Source organism: Gasterosteus aculeatus, chromosome 4 (genome assembly GCF_964276395.1).
Source record: "Gasterosteus aculeatus chromosome 4, fGasAcu3.hap1.1, whole genome shotgun sequence".
NCBI classification, from domain to species: domain Eukaryota; kingdom Metazoa; phylum Chordata; class Actinopteri; order Perciformes; family Gasterosteidae; genus Gasterosteus; species Gasterosteus aculeatus.
Genome location: NC_135691.1, coordinates 29,132,220 through 29,151,227, shown reverse-complemented (window position 1 = coordinate 29,151,227; position 19,008 = coordinate 29,132,220). Strand labels below are relative to the sequence as shown.

Sequence of the window (19,008 nt, the reverse complement as noted above, 5' to 3'; positions counted from 1 at the left end):
TTCTTCCATGTGGAATGCATGTTGTGCATTGAACACACACACCAACACGGAAAGAGATTCATTAAAAAAAACATTCATTTTTATTGAAAAAAAAAACAAGGTACGTTGAAATTGTGCATGTGACAAAGCGAACAAATGTCTCTCTTTAAAAAGACAGTTGGCAGGTTAAAGTCATTGCAAACATTGACAAAGATACAGCGAGTTGGATGATGATTACAAGAGTGCAGAGGTGTCACCAGTACACACACACACACACACACACTTCACTTTGTCTTTTGGCAGAGTTATATAAATGAATCATCATCATCCCACTTACATTTTAACTACATAAAAAAAAGAAAATCTGAATTCCTTCAAATAATCATTAACGTGTACTGAAAATGAAAAGTAAGATTTTAAAAAATTGTAGAAAAGCTGTTTGGAAATCACATGGAGATATGCAATAAGATAAAACACAAAAAACGTTGGCAGAGCCGTTTCAGTTTAACAGCGATGCAGAAAAAGGGAATGTTTAAACAAGCCGCCTCTACATTATACAAGTGATGAGAGCAGATATCAAGTTACAGATTTAACCTTCTGGTACCGGAGTTGGGACTAAATAAGATAAAAGTCTTCAGATAGAGATACATTTAAGGATCACGCACTTTGGCTTCCTCTCGCTGCAACATTTCCCTCAACTAATTAAGTCGGCAACACTCTCATGGTACCGCACAGCACCGCGGTAAACGCCATGCATGTTGTGATAAGGACATCACGCGTGAACTTGTCTCCTGGTATTTGGGTTGGAGGCCCACTTCACGCAGAAGGTTTAAAACGTCTCACCCGCCTCCTTGTCCGCGTGGACTTAATTTACTTTACTAAAGGAAATCACCTCATCAGCGGGCTTCACAACGTACTTTAATTTGTAAATTCCTAAATGTAGCTTCGTCCGTACATTTCAATTCCCGCCAGCAACCACCGGAGGGCAGATGGCTGACTGGAAAGAATGAATGAATATTAGAGCCAAACATTTTGCAGATAAGCAAAGCGCTTTAAATAATAATAAGAAAAGATATATACCTAAACAAAATAGGAAAGAAATGAACTCATTAACCACAGATGCAAATGTAATATGCTGTGTGCCAATAAATGACAATGAATGCCGATATGGTAATAGGAGATAGAATATTATGCTTCATATCGCACCACAGACCCAAATTATTCTGTCTGCGGAAAATGTCCAAGAAATGAAATATTTTACTTTACTCACGGCACAATAAACCATAATAGATTAAGTCCTTGTCCAGCCGTTACCGAAAAAGAAGTAACAAATATCTTCCTAAATAGTTTGGTCATTGTTTGTGCACGTATGAGCTTACTGAAGCATTAGAAACCATCAAGCAGTTACTGTTAAAAGACAAAAGACTGCACCATTGCATTGGTGTGATGGTGTATGAAATAACCAGTAAGCCTAATGGCTAATCTACACATGAAACCTTAGCAAGAACACTTTCCCTCCCCCAGCCTCCCACTTTCTCCCACAGGAGACAATTTCCTTGCTTTCAGAACTGTTCTCTGTTCAAGTAAGCCAAGAATATGCAAGAAATGACCCTGACATTTTGATCTGAGAAACGCACATTAAGTTTGATCCATCAGTTTTCCAACCGGCCATCTCTCGAAAACATCCTTCATTTAGTGTCCCGCTTAAAGCTTTTTTCCCCCGTCCGTGTATGTGTGATGCGTGTGCGTGTGCTCTACGCCGTGTGTTACATGGCTGCAGGGACCTGTTGCCTTCCAGCTGCGGCAGGCTGAGAGGAGATCTTCTGGGAGTGCCAACGGGTTTCCTTATAAACGAACCAGGCGTTGCTCGCCCACACTAGCATGTTGAGGTATCCGAACACCTGCAAGATTGCAGACAGAACTTTTTTTTTTTTTATTGGACAACATATGACACAAAAACTGTAAATCTGTGAAATGATGTGCGACAGCACAAACCAATTATGGGAGCAAATACAAATGACATTTTATGGATTTGATATGTTCGTTCTCACCACAGAGATGTTGAGGGTCCTCATGCTGGCGAACTCCGTCACCTCGCAGGTGACGTTGCCCCCCTTGCAGAGGGCCAACGTGCTGCTGATGCCAGCGGTGTCCGTGGCGTCCTTCACGTTCTGCAGGCCCTTCGCCCAGGCCGACGAACACACCAGCCACAGGAAAACCAGGATCGCCGTGATCACAACGTCCTGGAGACGAGGAACAGGTCTCCGGCTCACAGTCGTTTTGGGGGGAGGGTGTAGTATATTGGCGATCTGACCATGAAATAAATGAAAATACTCACGAAAATGGGTCCAAAGTCGGAGTCCTTGTAGACGTGCATGTAGCCTAAATACACCAACAGAGCGACCATGCTGTACAGAAAGCAGACGATGGCGACGCCCACAAAGAACTCCACCGAGGAGGCGGAGTCTCCCACCAGGTGCGTCGTGGTGACGGAGCGGTTACAAAGCGTGGCGTTGCCCACGATGAGCGGGACCTGGCTTAACCTGGGCGGGAGACACAAGGCCGAGGGGTCAGATCGGTCCTGGCCTTTTTATTTGATGGTCTTTTTGAAAAGCATTGACTGACGACAGTCCCACCTGAATGGGTAGTGGAAGTTGGCATCGAGAGTCTCATTCGTCCCATCGCCGCAGACGAGAGATATGATGTTCTTCCCCGAGTATCCGCCACAACTCCCGAAAGCAAATATGGCCGTGAGCTGTTTGGACGGAGCGAGAGACAGTTAGGAGACTGTTCAAAAGTGACTATCTCACATTGAGTGGAAAATGAAAACCATAACCAATCCCAATGCGATTGTGATCATCCTGGCATGTATGCGGTTTTTGGGCAAAAGTGTTGGAAAGTGCAGTTGGAAAAAAGCCACCTAAAACCTCCTCAGCAGTAAAGAGCCAGAGGGAATAACGGATGGAATCTGTAGAAAATAAAGCTTGCTACTAAACCATTTTTACAAGCTCCTTTTTCTCAAGTCATTTTCTTCAAGAATAATTTTTTCTCCCGTGGAAGTAGCTAAGCTGAACCATAAACCGAACCCTCACAAATTAAATTAAATGTGATTTACATGGCCGCACTAATGCTTCCATTCAGCTCTCAGATTCCTTCCAGAAGGGGCAGAAAGCATCCGATTCAGCGTGTAGCCCATGTGACACTAATGCTCTCCATGCCAACACGTACTAAATTCTTTTAGTCAGGCTCCTTAGCTTAACCCTCAAACCGCAGCAGAAAGGATCACATTATTTAAGGAAAGGGGGGGGTGCTCGCTGACATCTCTTCACTCAAACGCCGTGGTTCTCATTTGTTCTGCTCAGAGTGTGTTATTTGGGTGGACATGCTACACGGAGCGACGTTAGCAATCATCTAAAAGGTGCGTTTCTGGCCTTACATTTGAAACACTACTTTGCTACGACGGCTCACTTCAACCTTTAGCTGACACACCGCGACGCCCACATTTACACTACATGATCCACACACGTACACGGACACACAGCCAGACACTCCTGGAGGCCCCTCTCCAGATGTTTCTCCAGATGTCACTGCTGGCCACTTCCTGTTTCTTGGGCTGCACAGCACCATAAAAAGCTCCTTTGCTCACATTCTTCTTTCACGGATTCTTCCACTACGAGGTGATGGACGCCTCGACGTTGAATGGACCGTATCAACTATGAATGCAAGCATTGGCGATACGCGATAGAGGAGTTCAGTTACAGGTCGCCGCATGTAATGCAAACAAGGAAAAGAGGACACGTAGGAAAAGGAAGGAGCGGTTTTTGTGGGCGGGACCCTTCAGCTGCAAAGAGATGAATACCGTCGCAAGGCTGAAGTAGCGTGTTAAGAATAATCAGCAATGTTCTTACACAAAAGGTCATCGGCAGGTCAAAAGCCACCGGAGCGTGTGGGTTTCCTTTTAGAAGCCAAAGTTAACCAGTTTCTCCCCCTTTGGGCAGAGAGATCTGACACATTTATCCTAGTTATTCAACAACAGTCTTCTTGCATCCGTTACTCCAAACCCTCCTTCCTGTTTGCTACTGCTTGGAGGATAACATCGAAGGAGGTATGGGTGTTTAGGCTGAACAACTCTTGTGCCAAAACTATGATCGGTGTACAAAGAGGATGACAGGGTGAATGGGGTCAAACCTGCGGGAAACAATCCTGTTTCATTGACAGCAGCAGTGGTGATGAACCATCGGTCAGAACTCAAAAAATATATCGTCTTTTTTTTTTTTTTGTATCTGCCGTGTTTAATGTGTATCCAAAATCTGCTATGGTGGTTATGTTTATTTATTATTTATTGATTATAAGTTTGTCGAGCATCCATTCACCAGCTTTGAGTTACACCGGCTCTAAATGACATTTGAATAATGGTATAAGACAAAATTAAATTAAATCAAAAGTACACAAGGCGACGCACGCGCGGGAAACATTCCCACCATTAAAGGCGGGAAAATATGTCCTGACAGTTTCCCATCCGGACCCTTTGTGGACCCCCAAAACATGCCGGGTTGGAAAAGCGTGGCATGCGGCTGACACACACACACACACACACACGGGTCCTCTGACCCGCGGGGGTGTCTGTGTATCAGCGTGTGTGTGTGTGTGTGTGTGTGTGTGTGTTACTGCAGCTCTGTGAATGTTTGTACTCAGGACAAACAAGAACAGCTGATGGTCACCACCCAGCACCGGATCCCTCCGAAGACCACGAGCGACGTTCACGTAGCAAACTGTTGCGCGTGTCTTAATGGTCGGTGCATGAGCAGCCAACCGCGCGCACAGCCAGTGTGAGGTCAATTATTGCTGAGGTAAGCATGAATCTGCAACTGGGTGGTCAGGGAGCCCCCCCTCTCCCCGACCCCCCCGCAACCAGCAGAGTTATGGACATGAGCGAACTCACTCAACTCTCTTTGGCCCAGTTTCATTCCTCAAACCCGCACGTTCATTCTGTGAATCTTACAGATCATTTGGAAGATTTGAAGGAAAAAGTGTATAAGGACGATATAAGCATACTATTGACAAACAACGTTTATATCCTTAATAAAGTTAAATCGTACATAAACTATAAAAACTGTTGCTTCAGCGATTTTTCTCGCCGGGGAAAAAAAAAAAAATCTTAGAAGAAAAGAGATGGACCTCCCAGTCTTCTGGGTATGATCCGCGCGCATTCCCGCAGGGAACTTACCCACTCCACCAGTTTGATGAAGCCCAGAGGCTCCTTCAACGGCGACAAGTTCAGTCGGAATCCGGTCACCATGATTTGCGTCTCTGGTCCAAAAAGCTGCTTTTTTTCCCCCAGTCGCTCCTAAACGGTGGATGTCGGTCCGACTGGGAGGGGAAAAAGGGGGGAGTCGTCTGGCCGAATGACGTGGTTTTTACTGCCGACGCTGCAAAAGAGGACCAGCCCAAGTTGTTTTGAAAAACCACTCAGGGAACGAATCAAATTCTGCCAGTTAGGCGAGAGCAGCCTATCCAATAAAGACATAAAGTTGCACACGTTTTAGGGACTTTTTAACAAAAATGTCCCAAAAAAAATCGCTTAAGTGAATATTTTTTTCGCAGTGTTGTTGGAAAAACGAAGGCGTGGTGCGCAAAATGCGCAGGCGACGCAGTGCGTAAAGTGCGCCAAATTGTGCGCCGCTTTAAGGGAGAAATCGTCGTGTGTTTTTAGTCAAACATCAAACTACCAAACAATCACTTTATAAAATCCCACAAAGCGGACTTTAGATACGTGCAGCGATACGTAAGATGTGAAATACACAGTAAAACTTAATTTACAACCAGAGTACCACACGACATCACAAGTGTCCTGCTTGTCCTGAGTTTTCATTGGATACATCCGCCAGAATCTGCAGACCTCCTCCTCCTCCTCCTCCAAAAAGTTAGTGTCAAACAAGTAAAATTCCTATTTTAAATCAAGCCAACAACAAAAGCAGGGAAAAAAATAAATCACTCATTCCAAATTGACAGGGTGGCATCTTCTTTAATCAATGTATTGTTGACAATATAGCAAGTTATATTTGTTAAAATAGCAGTTGTGTTGGGAGAGAATCTGGGACAACCAACATATACATACGTGTAAAACTACAACAACAGGGGAAAAAAAAGTATTCACAAACAGTTTTTCATCCGTAACACACACACACATTATATTATTAACTACTGTGGTCGTCTTCCTAACGCTGCCCCTCTGCTTCCAGTCAAAGTAGTTCTTATATGTACAAGTGAGAAGGCAGTATGGCCACATTGTTGGTGAATAAAGATATTTACTGCAATGTTTCTGGCATTTTTCTCTCCTTTGTCATACAAAATAATATTTCTCTGAGGAAAGAAGTATCAAAACAGTAAAATTAAGAGTTATACTAGAATGCAGCGCCACAACAAAAGAACTGTGGAACTGGTCACTTCAGAATCAGGACAAAAGGTGATCAAATAACAAATTGGGGGGAAACAACAAGAAACCTTTAGGAAAATATAGAAAACAGTGCAAGATTATTTGCAGAGGGGGGGGGGGGGGGGGGGCGATAGCTCGAGGAAAGCTGCCCAAACACTTCAGCCCCTCTGCAAGGAGAGACTTTTACTTTGAGCTAAATGCTAATGGCAGCGAGCTAACACGCTCTGCATGGCGGTGCACGCGGGTTAGCTAATGGCCACTAAACACACTAACGCCTGTTGGGGATTTTTGTCAATTTCCGCAGGTTTTACAGGATATTTGGACACGTTGGAAGTCGGCTAGGCATGAGGGACAGTGAAAATAAAATTCTGTTTCTAGTCTTGAACGAATTTGTTTCTCTGATGTCACCAGCTCTGAAAAGGGAAACTAACCCCCCCCTGGCTGCTTTATCGGCTCAACCGCTGTGTCTCCTTTCAAAAATAAAAGGCCGGAAAAGTCAAAGGAAGTGTTCTCTATTCCCCCTATCAACAAGTAGGTTTGCATAAAGGACATTATCCTTTAAAAAAAAAAAGAAAATCACACACACACACACACACACACACACACACACACACACACACACACACACACACACACACACACACACACACACACACACACACACACACACACACACAGAGAGATCCAAGCACCCGTACAGCATGTACAACAACACATAACACACATTTCAGAAGCAACGCATCTTTCGTAAACAGTTATATCATCTTCATTCCAGTGACAAGAACGTTTTGCAATGTATTTTTTTCTTCTGTTCTACATCAACTCTTGGCCTTAAACATCAAAGACTGGTTTCCAGCGCGTTGCGAAGAGCCGATCCAAAACTAGTAACTTCAGCTGTGGAATCGGTTGAAAATGTTCTTTTCATTTTTCCTCATTTATTATTATCACAAGTGGAGCTTTACACATCTGTGACAGATGTGAAATTTTGAGCAAAATCACTTCGGCTAAATCCGTTCGTGTGAGCTGCCTCTGTAGTGCGATTGGATCTTCACACTCCGTGTAGATGATCATTAATATGACTTCAGAGATGCACCCATAATATTATATTTGGCGTGGTACAAAATATTCAGGGAGTACTTGATAATCGCTCTTTTTTAAATTTGGGCCCTGACCTCTAATTAAAGGCTAGAACATTGGGGGCTTGAGGGCATTGAATTCTCTCAGCCTCCGTAATTACAGTCCAAGTGGAAGTCAATGTTATTGGTGCATCGCTTTTTTCATACACTTCTGTACAGGAACGTTTCAGGGGGGCAGGGGGGACTCTCAAGCATTAGAATTGGGGATCTATTAGCAGTGCACGCCATCCCCATTTCTGTGAGATGTGCGTCAGAAGCCAAAGGTGGAGGGGTTGAGGGGAGCGGGGTCTGTTTTGGGGTGTGGGCCGGTTGCTTTTTGCCTTCAGTAGTCGCTCTCTGTGAGCTGAGCATTGTCTCTGACTTCGTCGAACGTGTACGTCTTCACAATCTTCCCGTTCTGAAAGACGGTGTGCAGCTGGTCCTGAAGGTGCATAGATAAACAAGGAGGGGGAGGGGAGGGGGGGGGGGGGTAAAAGGAAGGGTTAGAGAAGGAAAGATGACAAGAGAGGAAAGGAAAGGCCAAGCAAAGGAAAAATGTAGAAAATGTAATGGTGAATTAATTTATTTCTTAATAGTTAGGAATGGCCTGTGTGCTACTGTAGGCCTTGAACTCACCACGCCGTACTCCTCCAGGTCGCCTTTGCCCTCCTCCAGGGTAACAAAGTTTCCGCTCGGCGTCCGGTGCAGAGACAGGCGACCTTTCTTTGACCTCTTGTTAGGGTCAGCCACTGGGTCCTTGAACACATTCACCTTTTCCAGCCAAAAGAGAAACAAAGAAGTTTAAAAACGTCTCATTCAAGCGACAACGAGACTGAAACCCCACACATGTGTGCATTTCCCAAAAGTCTGCGACGTACTCTCCTCCTTTAATTTCAGTGAAAGTCAATGAAACCCAACAACTACTTCACCCACGCATCAGCACTCACCCCCAGGCCGTTGGTGACCACGTAGCTACATTTGAAGGAGCAGTTGAGCAGGTCCCTGGTCAGTTTCTGCAGGAGAGCCCCTCCGGACCCAAAAGCGATGTTCTCAATGGACCACCTGTGCTTCTTCATGCCCTCCACGATCTGTGGGGACGCACGCAATGGCATCAAGTAAGGAACGCAACACCCCCACCTCCTCGGTAGCGTGCGTGCCAACCTCTTGCAGCGTGTTGATGTCGACTCCGTCTCCTTGTATGACCCGGATGTAGGGAGGCAGAACCTTATAGCCTTTGGAGTTCTCCAGTGGAGGGAACTTCTTACCCAAGATCTCCAAAACCTGATGTGACATAAGAGAGGAAGGTGGCACAGAGGCGTCAGCGCCGCGGCTTGTATGCATTGAGATTACGGTTGCAAAGTAAAAAAAAAAAGAAAAAGGCCATGCCCGTCCACGCGTGCGCACCTTCAGTACTGTATCGAGCGGGTTCCCCGAGTCGGGTCGGATGACCAGCGGGGCGTCCGCACTGCGCGCCACAATCAGAGACCGGAGGTCTTCTCCCCAGATCTTCTCGCAGGCGTTGTAGATGTCGTAGCTGTCGCTGACGATGGACACCGGCACGTTGGGGAACTGCTTGATGATGTGCTCAAAGGCGTCTTTTTCATGGTCCTTCCCCCACGCCGTGATAGTGCTGCAGAGAGGAGAGGGGGTTGAACCGTATTCTTCAAAAAAGGTAAAAATGCTCATATAAAGCAAAGAGAGAACTAAGGACCCACAAAGCACTCTTCAGGAGGCAATACCACATACCCCCCACTAGAGGACAGTGCAGTCCTGGTTTTAGCCTTAGAATAGATCGGAACTGGACCAGACTATATTCCAAAGTTAAAAACTGTCCCTTGTGGCTACTTTAGATAAAATAACACAAACTAGAAACAAAAACAAGAAAAATCTCATTTCCTTAACGTGCAGACCCTGACCATCACTTGTTTCTCAAACCAGTATCTTTCTATTTTTATGTACATTTCCGTACACATATTTGGAAAAATAAAAATTGTACTTCTATATGGGGCTTCTATTAAAATAAAAGTTCAATCAACAATTGATCAATTGTTGCAAATCAGAGTGTCTCGAAAGAGCTTTGAAGGTGACACACGCTCTCAAACACCGGGCATCGAAACACGTCAAGTGGAATTTCACTGAGACTCCTCCATCATCCAACTTTAAGAGGGGGGGGGGTACCATTACATAATTGTTACCACGTCAACCTCCACCACCATCCCACAATGCACTGGTGCGAGGAAGAAGGGTTCGCCAGAGCGGCATTAACTACCCCGGTGGCAAGGAGGAGCGGACTGTGTGCACGGCAGCGAAAGAGAGGATGTGTGTGTGTGTGTGTGTGTGTGTGCAGGATAAATGGATCTCAGCCATAAAAATAAAAAAAACACCAGAGAGACGAGCAGCATGTGCATCAGCGCAACGACCAATCAAAATCTCCTCCTCCAGCTAATCACGGCCCCGCTGACAAAGCGAGATAGACGGAGCAGATAATTAGTGCGAGGTCGCTCAGAGTTGCATCGGGAGGCAGATCGGCACTCAGTTTTTTCTAATTTTGTATTAAAAAGCTTTGTGAAAAAAAGTGGTAAAAGTTTTTTACACTCCAGCATGATTGTATCAGAGAAACACCCCGGAATTTAGACTACACTGAGAGGGAGGGGCCTATAGAGGGGGAGGCGGAGCTTCAACAAGCGTGAATTGAAAAGTGTGTGCGCGCGTATACCTGTGCTCCGCGGCGGGCACGGAGAAGCCCGGCACGGGGTCCTTGGTGCCGTAGTACTTCTTAATGACTCCGATGCCGGCGACCGTGTCCGTGCCCTTGAAGTTGACCAGGTGGGCAGAGGCCCCGATGCCCGCAGTCTGCCAATAGGAGGGAAAGTGAGGGTGTGTTATGGGAGAAAAGGAGCAGCGATTTCATGGCAGTCCCATTGGATGTACGGGCATACCTCTTGCGAGGAGACGCCCCTGTAGCCAAAGTCGTGAAGCTTATACGCTAGTCCCTCCAGGTTGCCGGCGGTCTCCATGAGGTACTTGGCGAGGATCTTCTTCTGCTCCCTGGAGTTGGTCGCTACAGTGATCGGGTACCAGATCTGAACGAGAATGGTCTGGTGGAGGGAAGAGGAGCCATTTGAGTCACAAGTTTGTCCCTTGTCATTTCCCACTGGCGCCTCGGTTTCAAAGCTTGCCCCGACAAGAATTGTAACGTGAACATTGAGCTGGAGTCAAACAAAAACAGAACTAAACCGCCATTCCTGCTTTTCTAGTATTGACTTGGTATTAAAACCCCAAACCAAACAGGCTCAGAGTGAGCAAAGGGGGCGGCCCATTCACACATTTCATGTCAAAACAAGTGGCGTATCTGTGCTCCCCACCCCCTGCTACTATGGAGGTTTCATGAATACACACTTTCTCCTATCATCAGAGTAGAATACGTGTGTGTGTGTGTGTGTGTGTGTGTGTGTGTGTGTGTGTGTGTGTGTGTGTGTGTGAGAATGTGTGCCTGAGAGAGCAGTGACACAATCAGGGTCGATTACATGTCAAGTCAGTCCCGCCCCCTTCCTTAAAAAACTAAAACTAAAGTATTCTGAGTTAATACCATTATGCAATCACATACAGTGATTTGCATAATTCTATGACTTTCAAAGTATGACAGAAATGACACGTGTCGAACCGGAGAGGAAGCATGACAAACATTCACAGCGCCTGGGTGTAACGCCGTCTTTGCAGCGACACAAGGAGACACATTACTGCACTCGTCCAGCTTGGATTCCTCACTCGCCTTCGACCGTGGATGATTTATTATATGCAGTGTTGTTGTTTGTTGTTTGTACCCTGCAATACGTAGCAACCCCATGTGACCTCAGACTAATCAGAATCTAAACCACAATATGAACTCATGTGACTCCTTGAGCAACACGCACGTTTGTTCTCTTTCTTGTATGCAGGATGACCTTCCCATGAGGAATCTGTATACATTTAACATGATTTATTCCACTAATAATAAAGCTATTATTTTATTTCGAGATTATGCTTCGTGAATAGAAAATGTTTATTGCAACATTCCCATAAAACATAATGTGATCAACATGTCTCTCTCATGGTAAAATGCGGGGGGGCAGCAGTACAGTAAACACAACACTCCAGAGGAATGCCTGCACAAAACACACACACACACGTGCCAACATAACCTCTCGGTCAATGTCCCAAAACAAAATAGAGGGAGATAAGGAAGGAAAAACAGGACAGTGTGTGTGTTATTCTTAAAATCATCCTTTGGGCACTACTTTTTCCTTTTTCCATCAACGGCTCCAAACAGAAAAGAAGAGCGTTTCAGTTGGAGACGGCGGCTGGCGAGGGCGAGAGGCAGACTGGAAGACATTGCTCCCGGCAAATGGATTTAGTTCTGCCAAGTGACCGAGGACAGTGCGACCACGCAGCACTAAGTGCAGGAGCAATAAACGGCGCGGTGTGGGAGGCGGCGTCAGACGCCAGGCGCCAGACTGCCGCCCGCCTCGAATCACAAAAAATCTGCTCTGCCTCCACAGCACTTTGACCTCAGAAAACGTGTGTGTGTGTGTGTGCTAAACATGAATGGACAGAATATCACAGGTGTTTTTGTTTGCCGATTAGTCACAGCTTGACTCATTATTATTCATTATTGAATTATTGAATACAAGAAATAGATTTCTCCCGGGGGATGCGCTTTTTTGTTTTCCTGGCAAAAAGGAAAATAAAACCTGAGTACCTGAGACTGGAATACAAGTCTGGCTAACAACTGCACCGAGCTAAATCCTTCACTCGGACAACGTCTTATTGGTGGATTCAAAATGGAAAAAGTTAACCAGGTTGAGGCAAATTCTGTCCACAGTTCTGACGTTCTCATGGTTGTGATGCCTCGGGGAGCAGAAAAGACTCTTTGGGATCTTTCTAGACTCTTGACCTGCTGTGCACAGTACAACCCTGAGCAGCAATAAAGCAATAAGCTGTGACACAACTGTAATGTGGGGAGATTAAAAGAGATAAGAGGCGTAGTTTGGAATGCCGCCAAGCATGATAGATAATTACTTTTGCTAAAGTGTTAAAGCTCTCCACTGTAATAAAAAAGGAACATAAATGTTGCACATATATATAATAATCAATAATCAAATAAAAGCAGCCAATAAATCTTACAGATGTTCCCAGGAGAGACTTTTTTTAAATTGAAATACGACTAGCACATGAAAATCAATCAAGCAAACGGGTGAGACGTTAATTTCATTCACTTAAAAACCCAGAGCTAAAAGGAAGTGAAATCTGACTCCCTGTGATGAGCAGCGGATGAATAATACAGTTGTGTTGAACTAAACAAACCTACCTCCACCCAGTTGGTGAGCCAGTAGCATTCAGGGTCCGTGCTTTCCACGGTGAACAGAACGTTGCCTCGAGGAATGACACTCCCCTCCGGCACAGCCTTGATTTCAATGGGCAGGTGTCCATTGTATTTCTGCAAAAACACACACACACACACACACACACACACACACACACACACACACACACACACACACACACACACACACACACACACACACACACACACACACACACACACACACACACACACACACACCCCACTTAAGAGATTTGACCTACAAACGGCAGCAAGAATTTGCCAAAGGTTCAAATACAGAGCACCTGTTCTTATGGAAGTATGTGTTGTACACAGCACTAGTTTCATACACGAGGCAGATGATCAGCGATTTCCACTTGAGGAAATACTCCCGGCAGTGGAGAGCGCTGTGCTCTCTCAAAGGTGCTGAACGACCACAACTTGTCGTACTCTCGGATTCCTGGAATCCGGAACGCGACAGCGATTCGTTTGCAGTATCTGAATCTAGTTTGAGGAGTTTTTACGAGTTGACGCTGCTGTCTCCTCCCGTAGAAAAACCCTTCAACCGAACAGCTATTCACGGTGGGCATACCTCCAAAATGTACGTCCAGCCCTTCTCGTTGAAGACATCATCCTGGAAGTGTTCTCTGTATACTTCCTTTGCCTCCTGGATCTTCTCCGGGGTCACCACCTTCCCTGGAGAGGAGAAAGGGGAAAGAAAGAAAGGAGCAAACACATGTCACTCGTTCTTGTTTTGTTTAAAGGTCAAATGCATGACCTCCTGTAAGGTCCTTTGTGGTATTTAAAGGTTACAGGATATGCTGTGTTCATTTGTGATGCGTTGGCTCCATCTTCAGACTCAAAGTGCAGATGTGAGAGTCAATTTTCACCTAAATTTAAAAAATAAAAAAATCGTGTCCGTTGGCTTTCACTGAAAATCTTTACTCCACTTTAGGAGGACGAACCAAAGAGCGTGTCCCTCTCCCGATAGTGAAGTTGAGTCGATTTTGATTTATTTACTTATTATTGTAAGTTCTTGCTTTCACTACGACCCTTCATTCAGGAAAAAGGTTGAAGCGCTCCCTGCGCTTCCTCATGGTTCCTCTCATGAGCTGGATGATCAGGGATGCATCGCTAATGGCACAGGCTAACCATCGAGCGCTGACGGTCGGACAGCTGGTCTTTCTCCCTTCGCACGGTGAGAGAGCAGCTGTGCTTTTGTCTACTCCCTGCCACCCCCCCCTCCCCGAACCTAACCATGAAATCCTCTTAAGAAGACAGCAGGGAGATGCATATATATATATACACGTCTTTTCTCACTTGCGTTTTACATGTTTTTGTTTTATTTTTCTGCACAGTCCAATCAACGTGAAGCACATTGTAACCCCTCTTTTCCCCCTGGCGCTGGACACAATAAAGAAAAGCACCTGCTCTACAGTGCAGTGAATCTCGAGCACTCTCCAGGAGTGCAGTTTTGCAGCTGACTCCTCCTCTCCCCCCCCCCTCCACTACTTTGACCTTGTACCAGAGTGGGGAGAGGAAAAAAAAAAAAGCTCCAACGTGGGGTTCAAAAATGCAGCTTTTGGTATGTGCACGCATAGCGAAGTGGGCAACAGGTCATGTGACCTTTATTTGATCAGCATTTCTAGAGGACACATAGACAATGAATGGGAGCTTCGTGGGGTAAAACCTGCAGGCTCCTACTGCTTTGTGGGGGTGGGAATCTCAGGGTCATGCTGAAAAGGGGGAACTTTTAATTTATACGTATACTTTTTATTCCACTGTGCACTGAAAGCAGGAGCAGCACCTTTTTTAAATTTTTTTTTTTAATAGGAAATCCGGACTTACCCTTCAGGTATTTGTTGAGGATGTACTGGAGGCCATAGAAGACCGTCTTGTCATATTTGACTTTTCTGCTTTTGGAGGGGTCGGTCCTCTTCTCGCGACACTCAAAGTACGAGTACACTTTACTCGTGTTGGGGGGGTATTGTTTGTAGTGCGTCACCTGCAGGGACAGAGCAAACAGCAGATGGCCTTTTTTTAAATTTAGAACGATATTGAGAGAACACAACAAACACACACAGACACACGGTATGTGAGATTTATCATGACCCTCTCGAAGATGTCTACGGAGTAAAAGTGTAAAAGTGGTGGCAGGATTCTTTCCTGAAACACTGAAAACACCATCATGCGCAGCATTTCGTAACAGCGTTTTGGAAGTTTCACAACGTGTAGCGTCAAATAACTGGATTGAACTGCAAAAGATTGCAGAGCCTTGTTCCAAAATTGCTAGATAATACAGAATTGTCCATCGAATTGTTCAACTTATGTCCACAAGTTTGATAGCACGCACAGTTTTTTCGGGAATCCAGGCGGACGCTCAGGGTCACAACGCAAAGATCACATGGCGCTGCCAATGTGGTGATTGTCTGTGGTTAGAGCAAACATTCCAGTCCAACAAAAGACCCATCAGTCAATCCATTGTGTTGGGACTAAATAATACAGTGCTACGTGTCACAATCGGGCCGAGAGTTTTCCCCACACATACACGCTCTCCATTATTCCTTACTATGGAGAAATTAACGCTTTCTTCTAGCTTCTTATCCAGTGCGAGACGTTTCAGACACACAATAAACCGTTTCAGAGGGACTGTGTCCTTAAAAAAAAAAAAAATACAATCACGCACAAAAAAGACAGCAACAAAAGGCAGCGGTCAGCCATCTTTCCCCGGAGCATTTGCGAGCAACTTCCACAAATAATGAAGAAAAAGCGGACGAGGCAAAGGCAAAGGCTGGCGCTCTCGCCGCCATGTTGTGATCCGATTTTGCTTTCAAAATGTTTCTAAACGTCTGATGCACTTACAGGAGCGTCTTGTTATGTAATAAGCTGCGCTCACTGACTTCAATGGGAGGAACCAAGCGGTGCTTTCAGGGCACGCGGTTGTCCTCCTTTTTTACGACAATCGTGGGAACATAAAGTTAGGTTATAAACCCTGTAAGTAGAAGGAGAGGCTTCATGTCCACAGCTTGTGAAGAGGAGAACACGTACAAACGCAGACGACCTACTCAGTTTCTTTGACCCGTCTGTGTCCTTTCCTCCGGGCTTTCGAGGACTCAAAATAGAATAAAAGATACACAACATGACACTGGGCCTGGACACGTGTTTGTGTGTGTGTGTGTGTGTGTGTGTGTGTGTGTGTATGTATATAGACACACCAGCCAGAGGTATTTGTGTATCATCTAATGCTGCTTTTCACTTATTATGCAGTAGTGTAATGACATGTGATACAAGGGAAACCTGCGGCTTATTGATCACACAGAGCGAGTAGCCTCAGAGACTCTGGAGTTTTAATTAAGGAGATCTGGCTCATTTCAATGGGACGAATTTGCAAGCGGCCGTTGAAGCTGCACGAATAGATGTGAAGTGAACTCTGCAGCTCGATGCATAGAGCCTTCCTGATCATCTCTCTGAAAGAAACACCTGCATCTGCAACGCGAGGGCTGCGACAATACGTGGACACTGGTATGAAAATTGAATTATTGATAGGGTATACTTTAAAGTCCAGCTGTCCTGCTGCACAATAGTTATTCTAAAACATGCAAAGCATTTCTCTTTTGCCCCCTGTAGGATTTACTGCTGAACATGAGAAGAATTAACTGTTTGGTAACAAAATATCCCAATCCGACCACGAGAAAAGATGCTTCTCGGCTGCTGTGTCCCCACAGGGCGCAACGTCCGCATCCGAGACTTTGGGTGCTCTGGGAAAGCCGGCCCCCGAAGGGACGGACAGGGGTAGCGTGTTTAGTTTGACTTCAGCCGGGTATGAACACACAGGGCAATTTGATCTGATGATTGAAGGGTTTGAAAAATCCTTGTCCTTTAAAGTAATTTGGTTTTTTTTGATTGTGACACCTGTTAGATGTCTTTTCTTTACCCCCCCCCCCCCTGACGCCACTTCACTCGGCAACTTCTCAAGACTAATCAGCAACCTTGAAAATCTTTATACAACAGAGATAAGCTTAGAATATATCTGAGTGGTCATGAAAATGAAACCAAAACAGAACATTTCTGAGAAATAAAAGTGTAAGTAAATATCAAGTCTAGTATACAACAATACAACCACCTTTCTCATTGTAGAACTATTCACCTAAACTAAATCATTCATTGAAGAAAGATTTAACACAACATCGTAATGGTGTGAGATCTTAAAGTAAAACAACAGCTTTCTGAGCCTTAGACTTAGACAGACATATATATATATATATATATATATATATATATATATATATATATATATATATATCTGATATATATATAATATGAATAATGATCAAGCCGTCATCAGCTGAGACCAGCGAATGTTCAAAAGTGCGTGCGTCCCTCGCGCAGTTGTTATTCAACCTCCTTCTCAACCTTTCGGTTTCACGTGCGTTTGTGTTTTGTCCTCCTCTCTGCCCTTCTGTCCCCGTCCTCCCTGCCCCTCTGTCCCCGTCCACCCTGCCCTTCTGTCCCCGTCCACACCGTCGCAGATCACCCCCCCGGACCGCCGATGTCCGGCTCGCATCGTCAGCTAGCGGCGGGACACTTATTGTACTTTTATATTCTCCATGCAATGCTTTAAAAAAAAAAACTGCAGTCCGACTGTTAAATATCGTTTATTAAAATAAAACGGGCACGGAGCGTCTTAACAAACCTTGCATTTCAGCTAGCTAACGCTATGTCCCAGAAGGTGAATACGCTCTTAACAGTTAACGTTAGCTGGACTCTCGGGTTGGATTTCCCTCATTTGAGACATTAAAGAAAGAAACAAGCCGGCTAACGTTACGCCCGGCGGGGCTCTTGACTGAAAACTTGCCCCCGGGCAGTTTATCCGTCTACCCACCCCGGGACTTGCTAGCCAGTCGCTAACATTAGCGCTTTTAAGAATACATATATATAACGTTGTATCGCTCCCATTGAGCTAGCAAGCTAGCTTACTCCGCTAGCTTAAGCCCGCAAACTGTGGCCACAATACACCAGCGGATATGTGACGTTAGATGTGCCTCGGCTCACATTAGCTCCAACAGGAGGATGCCAGCTTTTTTTGCATTTGGTACCCTAGCTCCGCTGAACCGGCCCTCTCCTCCTTTCTCCTTCAGCCCATTCGGCCCTGCTGTGGTCCGAGGGGCGGCCGGCCGGCCACAGAGAGCAGCTGGATGGCCTTGGGAGTGATGAAACCACCTTGACTCCATTCGTTTTCATCCGTCAGCGGCGGCTCTCCTCCACCGGCCTCCCTCCGTCTGAAAACCTGCGCGAGTGAGGCCGACGTTTACCTTGTACGAGTCGGTCGCTAACAATATGTTGAAGTCGGCGTCCCTGTGCTCCATCTTTTCCCCCTCGGTCGGTCGTCAGTCGCAGCTGTCAGTGGGTTGCGTGCGGTGCAGTCGGGGACTCCAGGCTGGTAGTGTCGCCGTGTTGGGGGCGGGGAGAGTGGGGGGGAGCAGGACTCACAGAAAGGGAAGGACAAGCTGAAGGGAACCGGGCGGGGAAAGGGGCGGGCGGTTGTGTCGTCACAGAATGTTCGGCATCCCTCGGTTTTATTCGGCAACACTCAGCACAGCCAGTGCCAAAGGCCAAAGGCCGAAATGGTCACTGAACCATGAAAGAGATACAGCCAAGAGTAAATAAGAATTTTAATTTCGATATCATCCCACAATAAAACACGTACACTTGAATAAACAAACCAGTCTTCAATATATGGCGCCATAATTGCTATTTCCATCAATAAAAGGTCTGGATTTGTCTTTATTCTGAAGAAACAGAGCATTTAAGCCCCAGGGATGTATATTCGAAGAAAACAATACAGTGTTGTACTTGGATGTTCAAAATAAGCTTGAAATTCATTTAGAAACATATTTTTTTCAACTTTCAAAATGTGTACCACCAGATACAAGCCTGTGAGAAAAAACGGAGAGCAGAAAAGTATCTAATAAACGCCGTTTGTGGCATTCTAGGTCACCTTTGTATATTACGGACTTCCCCGGCGACAAGTGGAAAGCATATTCAGTCTGTTTAGAGCACTATGAGAAAGACAGAGGGAGAATTTGAGGGCTTGCCTTCCATTACAGTCATTTACA

The 19,008-nt window shown here is 45.5% G+C and overlaps 2 protein-coding genes across 2 annotated transcripts; both read right to left on the bottom strand.

Annotated features, from left to right (window-relative positions):
• Positions 1 to 56: 56 nt before the first annotated feature.
• Positions 57 to 5,898, bottom strand: sypl1 (synaptophysin-like 1). Its single transcript, XM_040173667.2, has 5 exons — positions 5,207 to 5,898; positions 2,616 to 2,734; positions 2,318 to 2,522; positions 2,031 to 2,222; positions 57 to 1,880 (listed from the first exon to the last, which is right to left on the bottom strand). The coding sequence occupies exons 1-5, from the start codon at positions 5,276 to 5,278 to the stop codon at positions 1,746 to 1,748; spliced, it is 723 nt and encodes a 240-aa protein (XP_040029601.2). The 5' UTR covers positions 5,279 to 5,898; the 3' UTR covers positions 57 to 1,745.
• Positions 5,899 to 5,974: 76 nt separating this feature from the next.
• Positions 5,975 to 18,407, bottom strand: nampt1 (nicotinamide phosphoribosyltransferase 1). Its single transcript, XM_040173666.2, has 11 exons — positions 18,205 to 18,407; positions 14,741 to 14,897; positions 13,485 to 13,588; positions 12,878 to 13,006; positions 10,470 to 10,628; positions 10,247 to 10,383; positions 8,935 to 9,160; positions 8,692 to 8,811; positions 8,478 to 8,618; positions 8,167 to 8,301; positions 5,975 to 7,972 (listed from the first exon to the last, which is right to left on the bottom strand). The coding sequence occupies exons 1-11, from the start codon at positions 18,256 to 18,258 to the stop codon at positions 7,874 to 7,876; spliced, it is 1,461 nt and encodes a 486-aa protein (XP_040029600.2). The 5' UTR covers positions 18,259 to 18,407; the 3' UTR covers positions 5,975 to 7,873.
• Positions 18,408 to 19,008: the final 601 nt, after the last annotated feature.

What these genes read in the sequence shown, in the direction of transcription:
- sypl1 (XM_040173667.2), bottom strand. Translation starts at nt 5,278, where the DNA reads ATGGTGACCGGATTCCGACTGAACTTGTCGCCGTTGAAGGAGCCTCTG. An exon ending in AACTTCCACTACCCATTCAG is followed by an intron (nt 2,523 to 2,615) that starts GTGGGACTGTCG and finishes TCTCCCGCCCAG; the next exon opens with GTTAAGCCAGGTCCCGCTCA. An exon ending in GGACCCTCAACATCTCTGTG is followed by an intron (nt 1,881 to 2,030) that starts GTGAGAACGAAC and finishes GCAATCTTGCAG; the next exon opens with GTGTTCGGATACCTCAACAT.
- nampt1 (XM_040173666.2), bottom strand. Translation starts at nt 18,258, where the DNA reads ATGGAGCACAGGGACGCCGACTTCAACATATTGTTAGCGACCGACTCG. An exon ending in GGGGCGTCTCCTCGCAAGAG is followed by an intron (nt 10,384 to 10,469) that starts GTATGCCCGTAC and finishes TCCTATTGGCAG; the next exon opens with ACTGCGGGCATCGGGGCCTC. An exon ending in TGGTCACCAACGGCCTGGGG is followed by an intron (nt 8,302 to 8,477) that starts GTGAGTGCTGAT and finishes TGGCTGGAAAAG; the next exon opens with GTGAATGTGTTCAAGGACCC.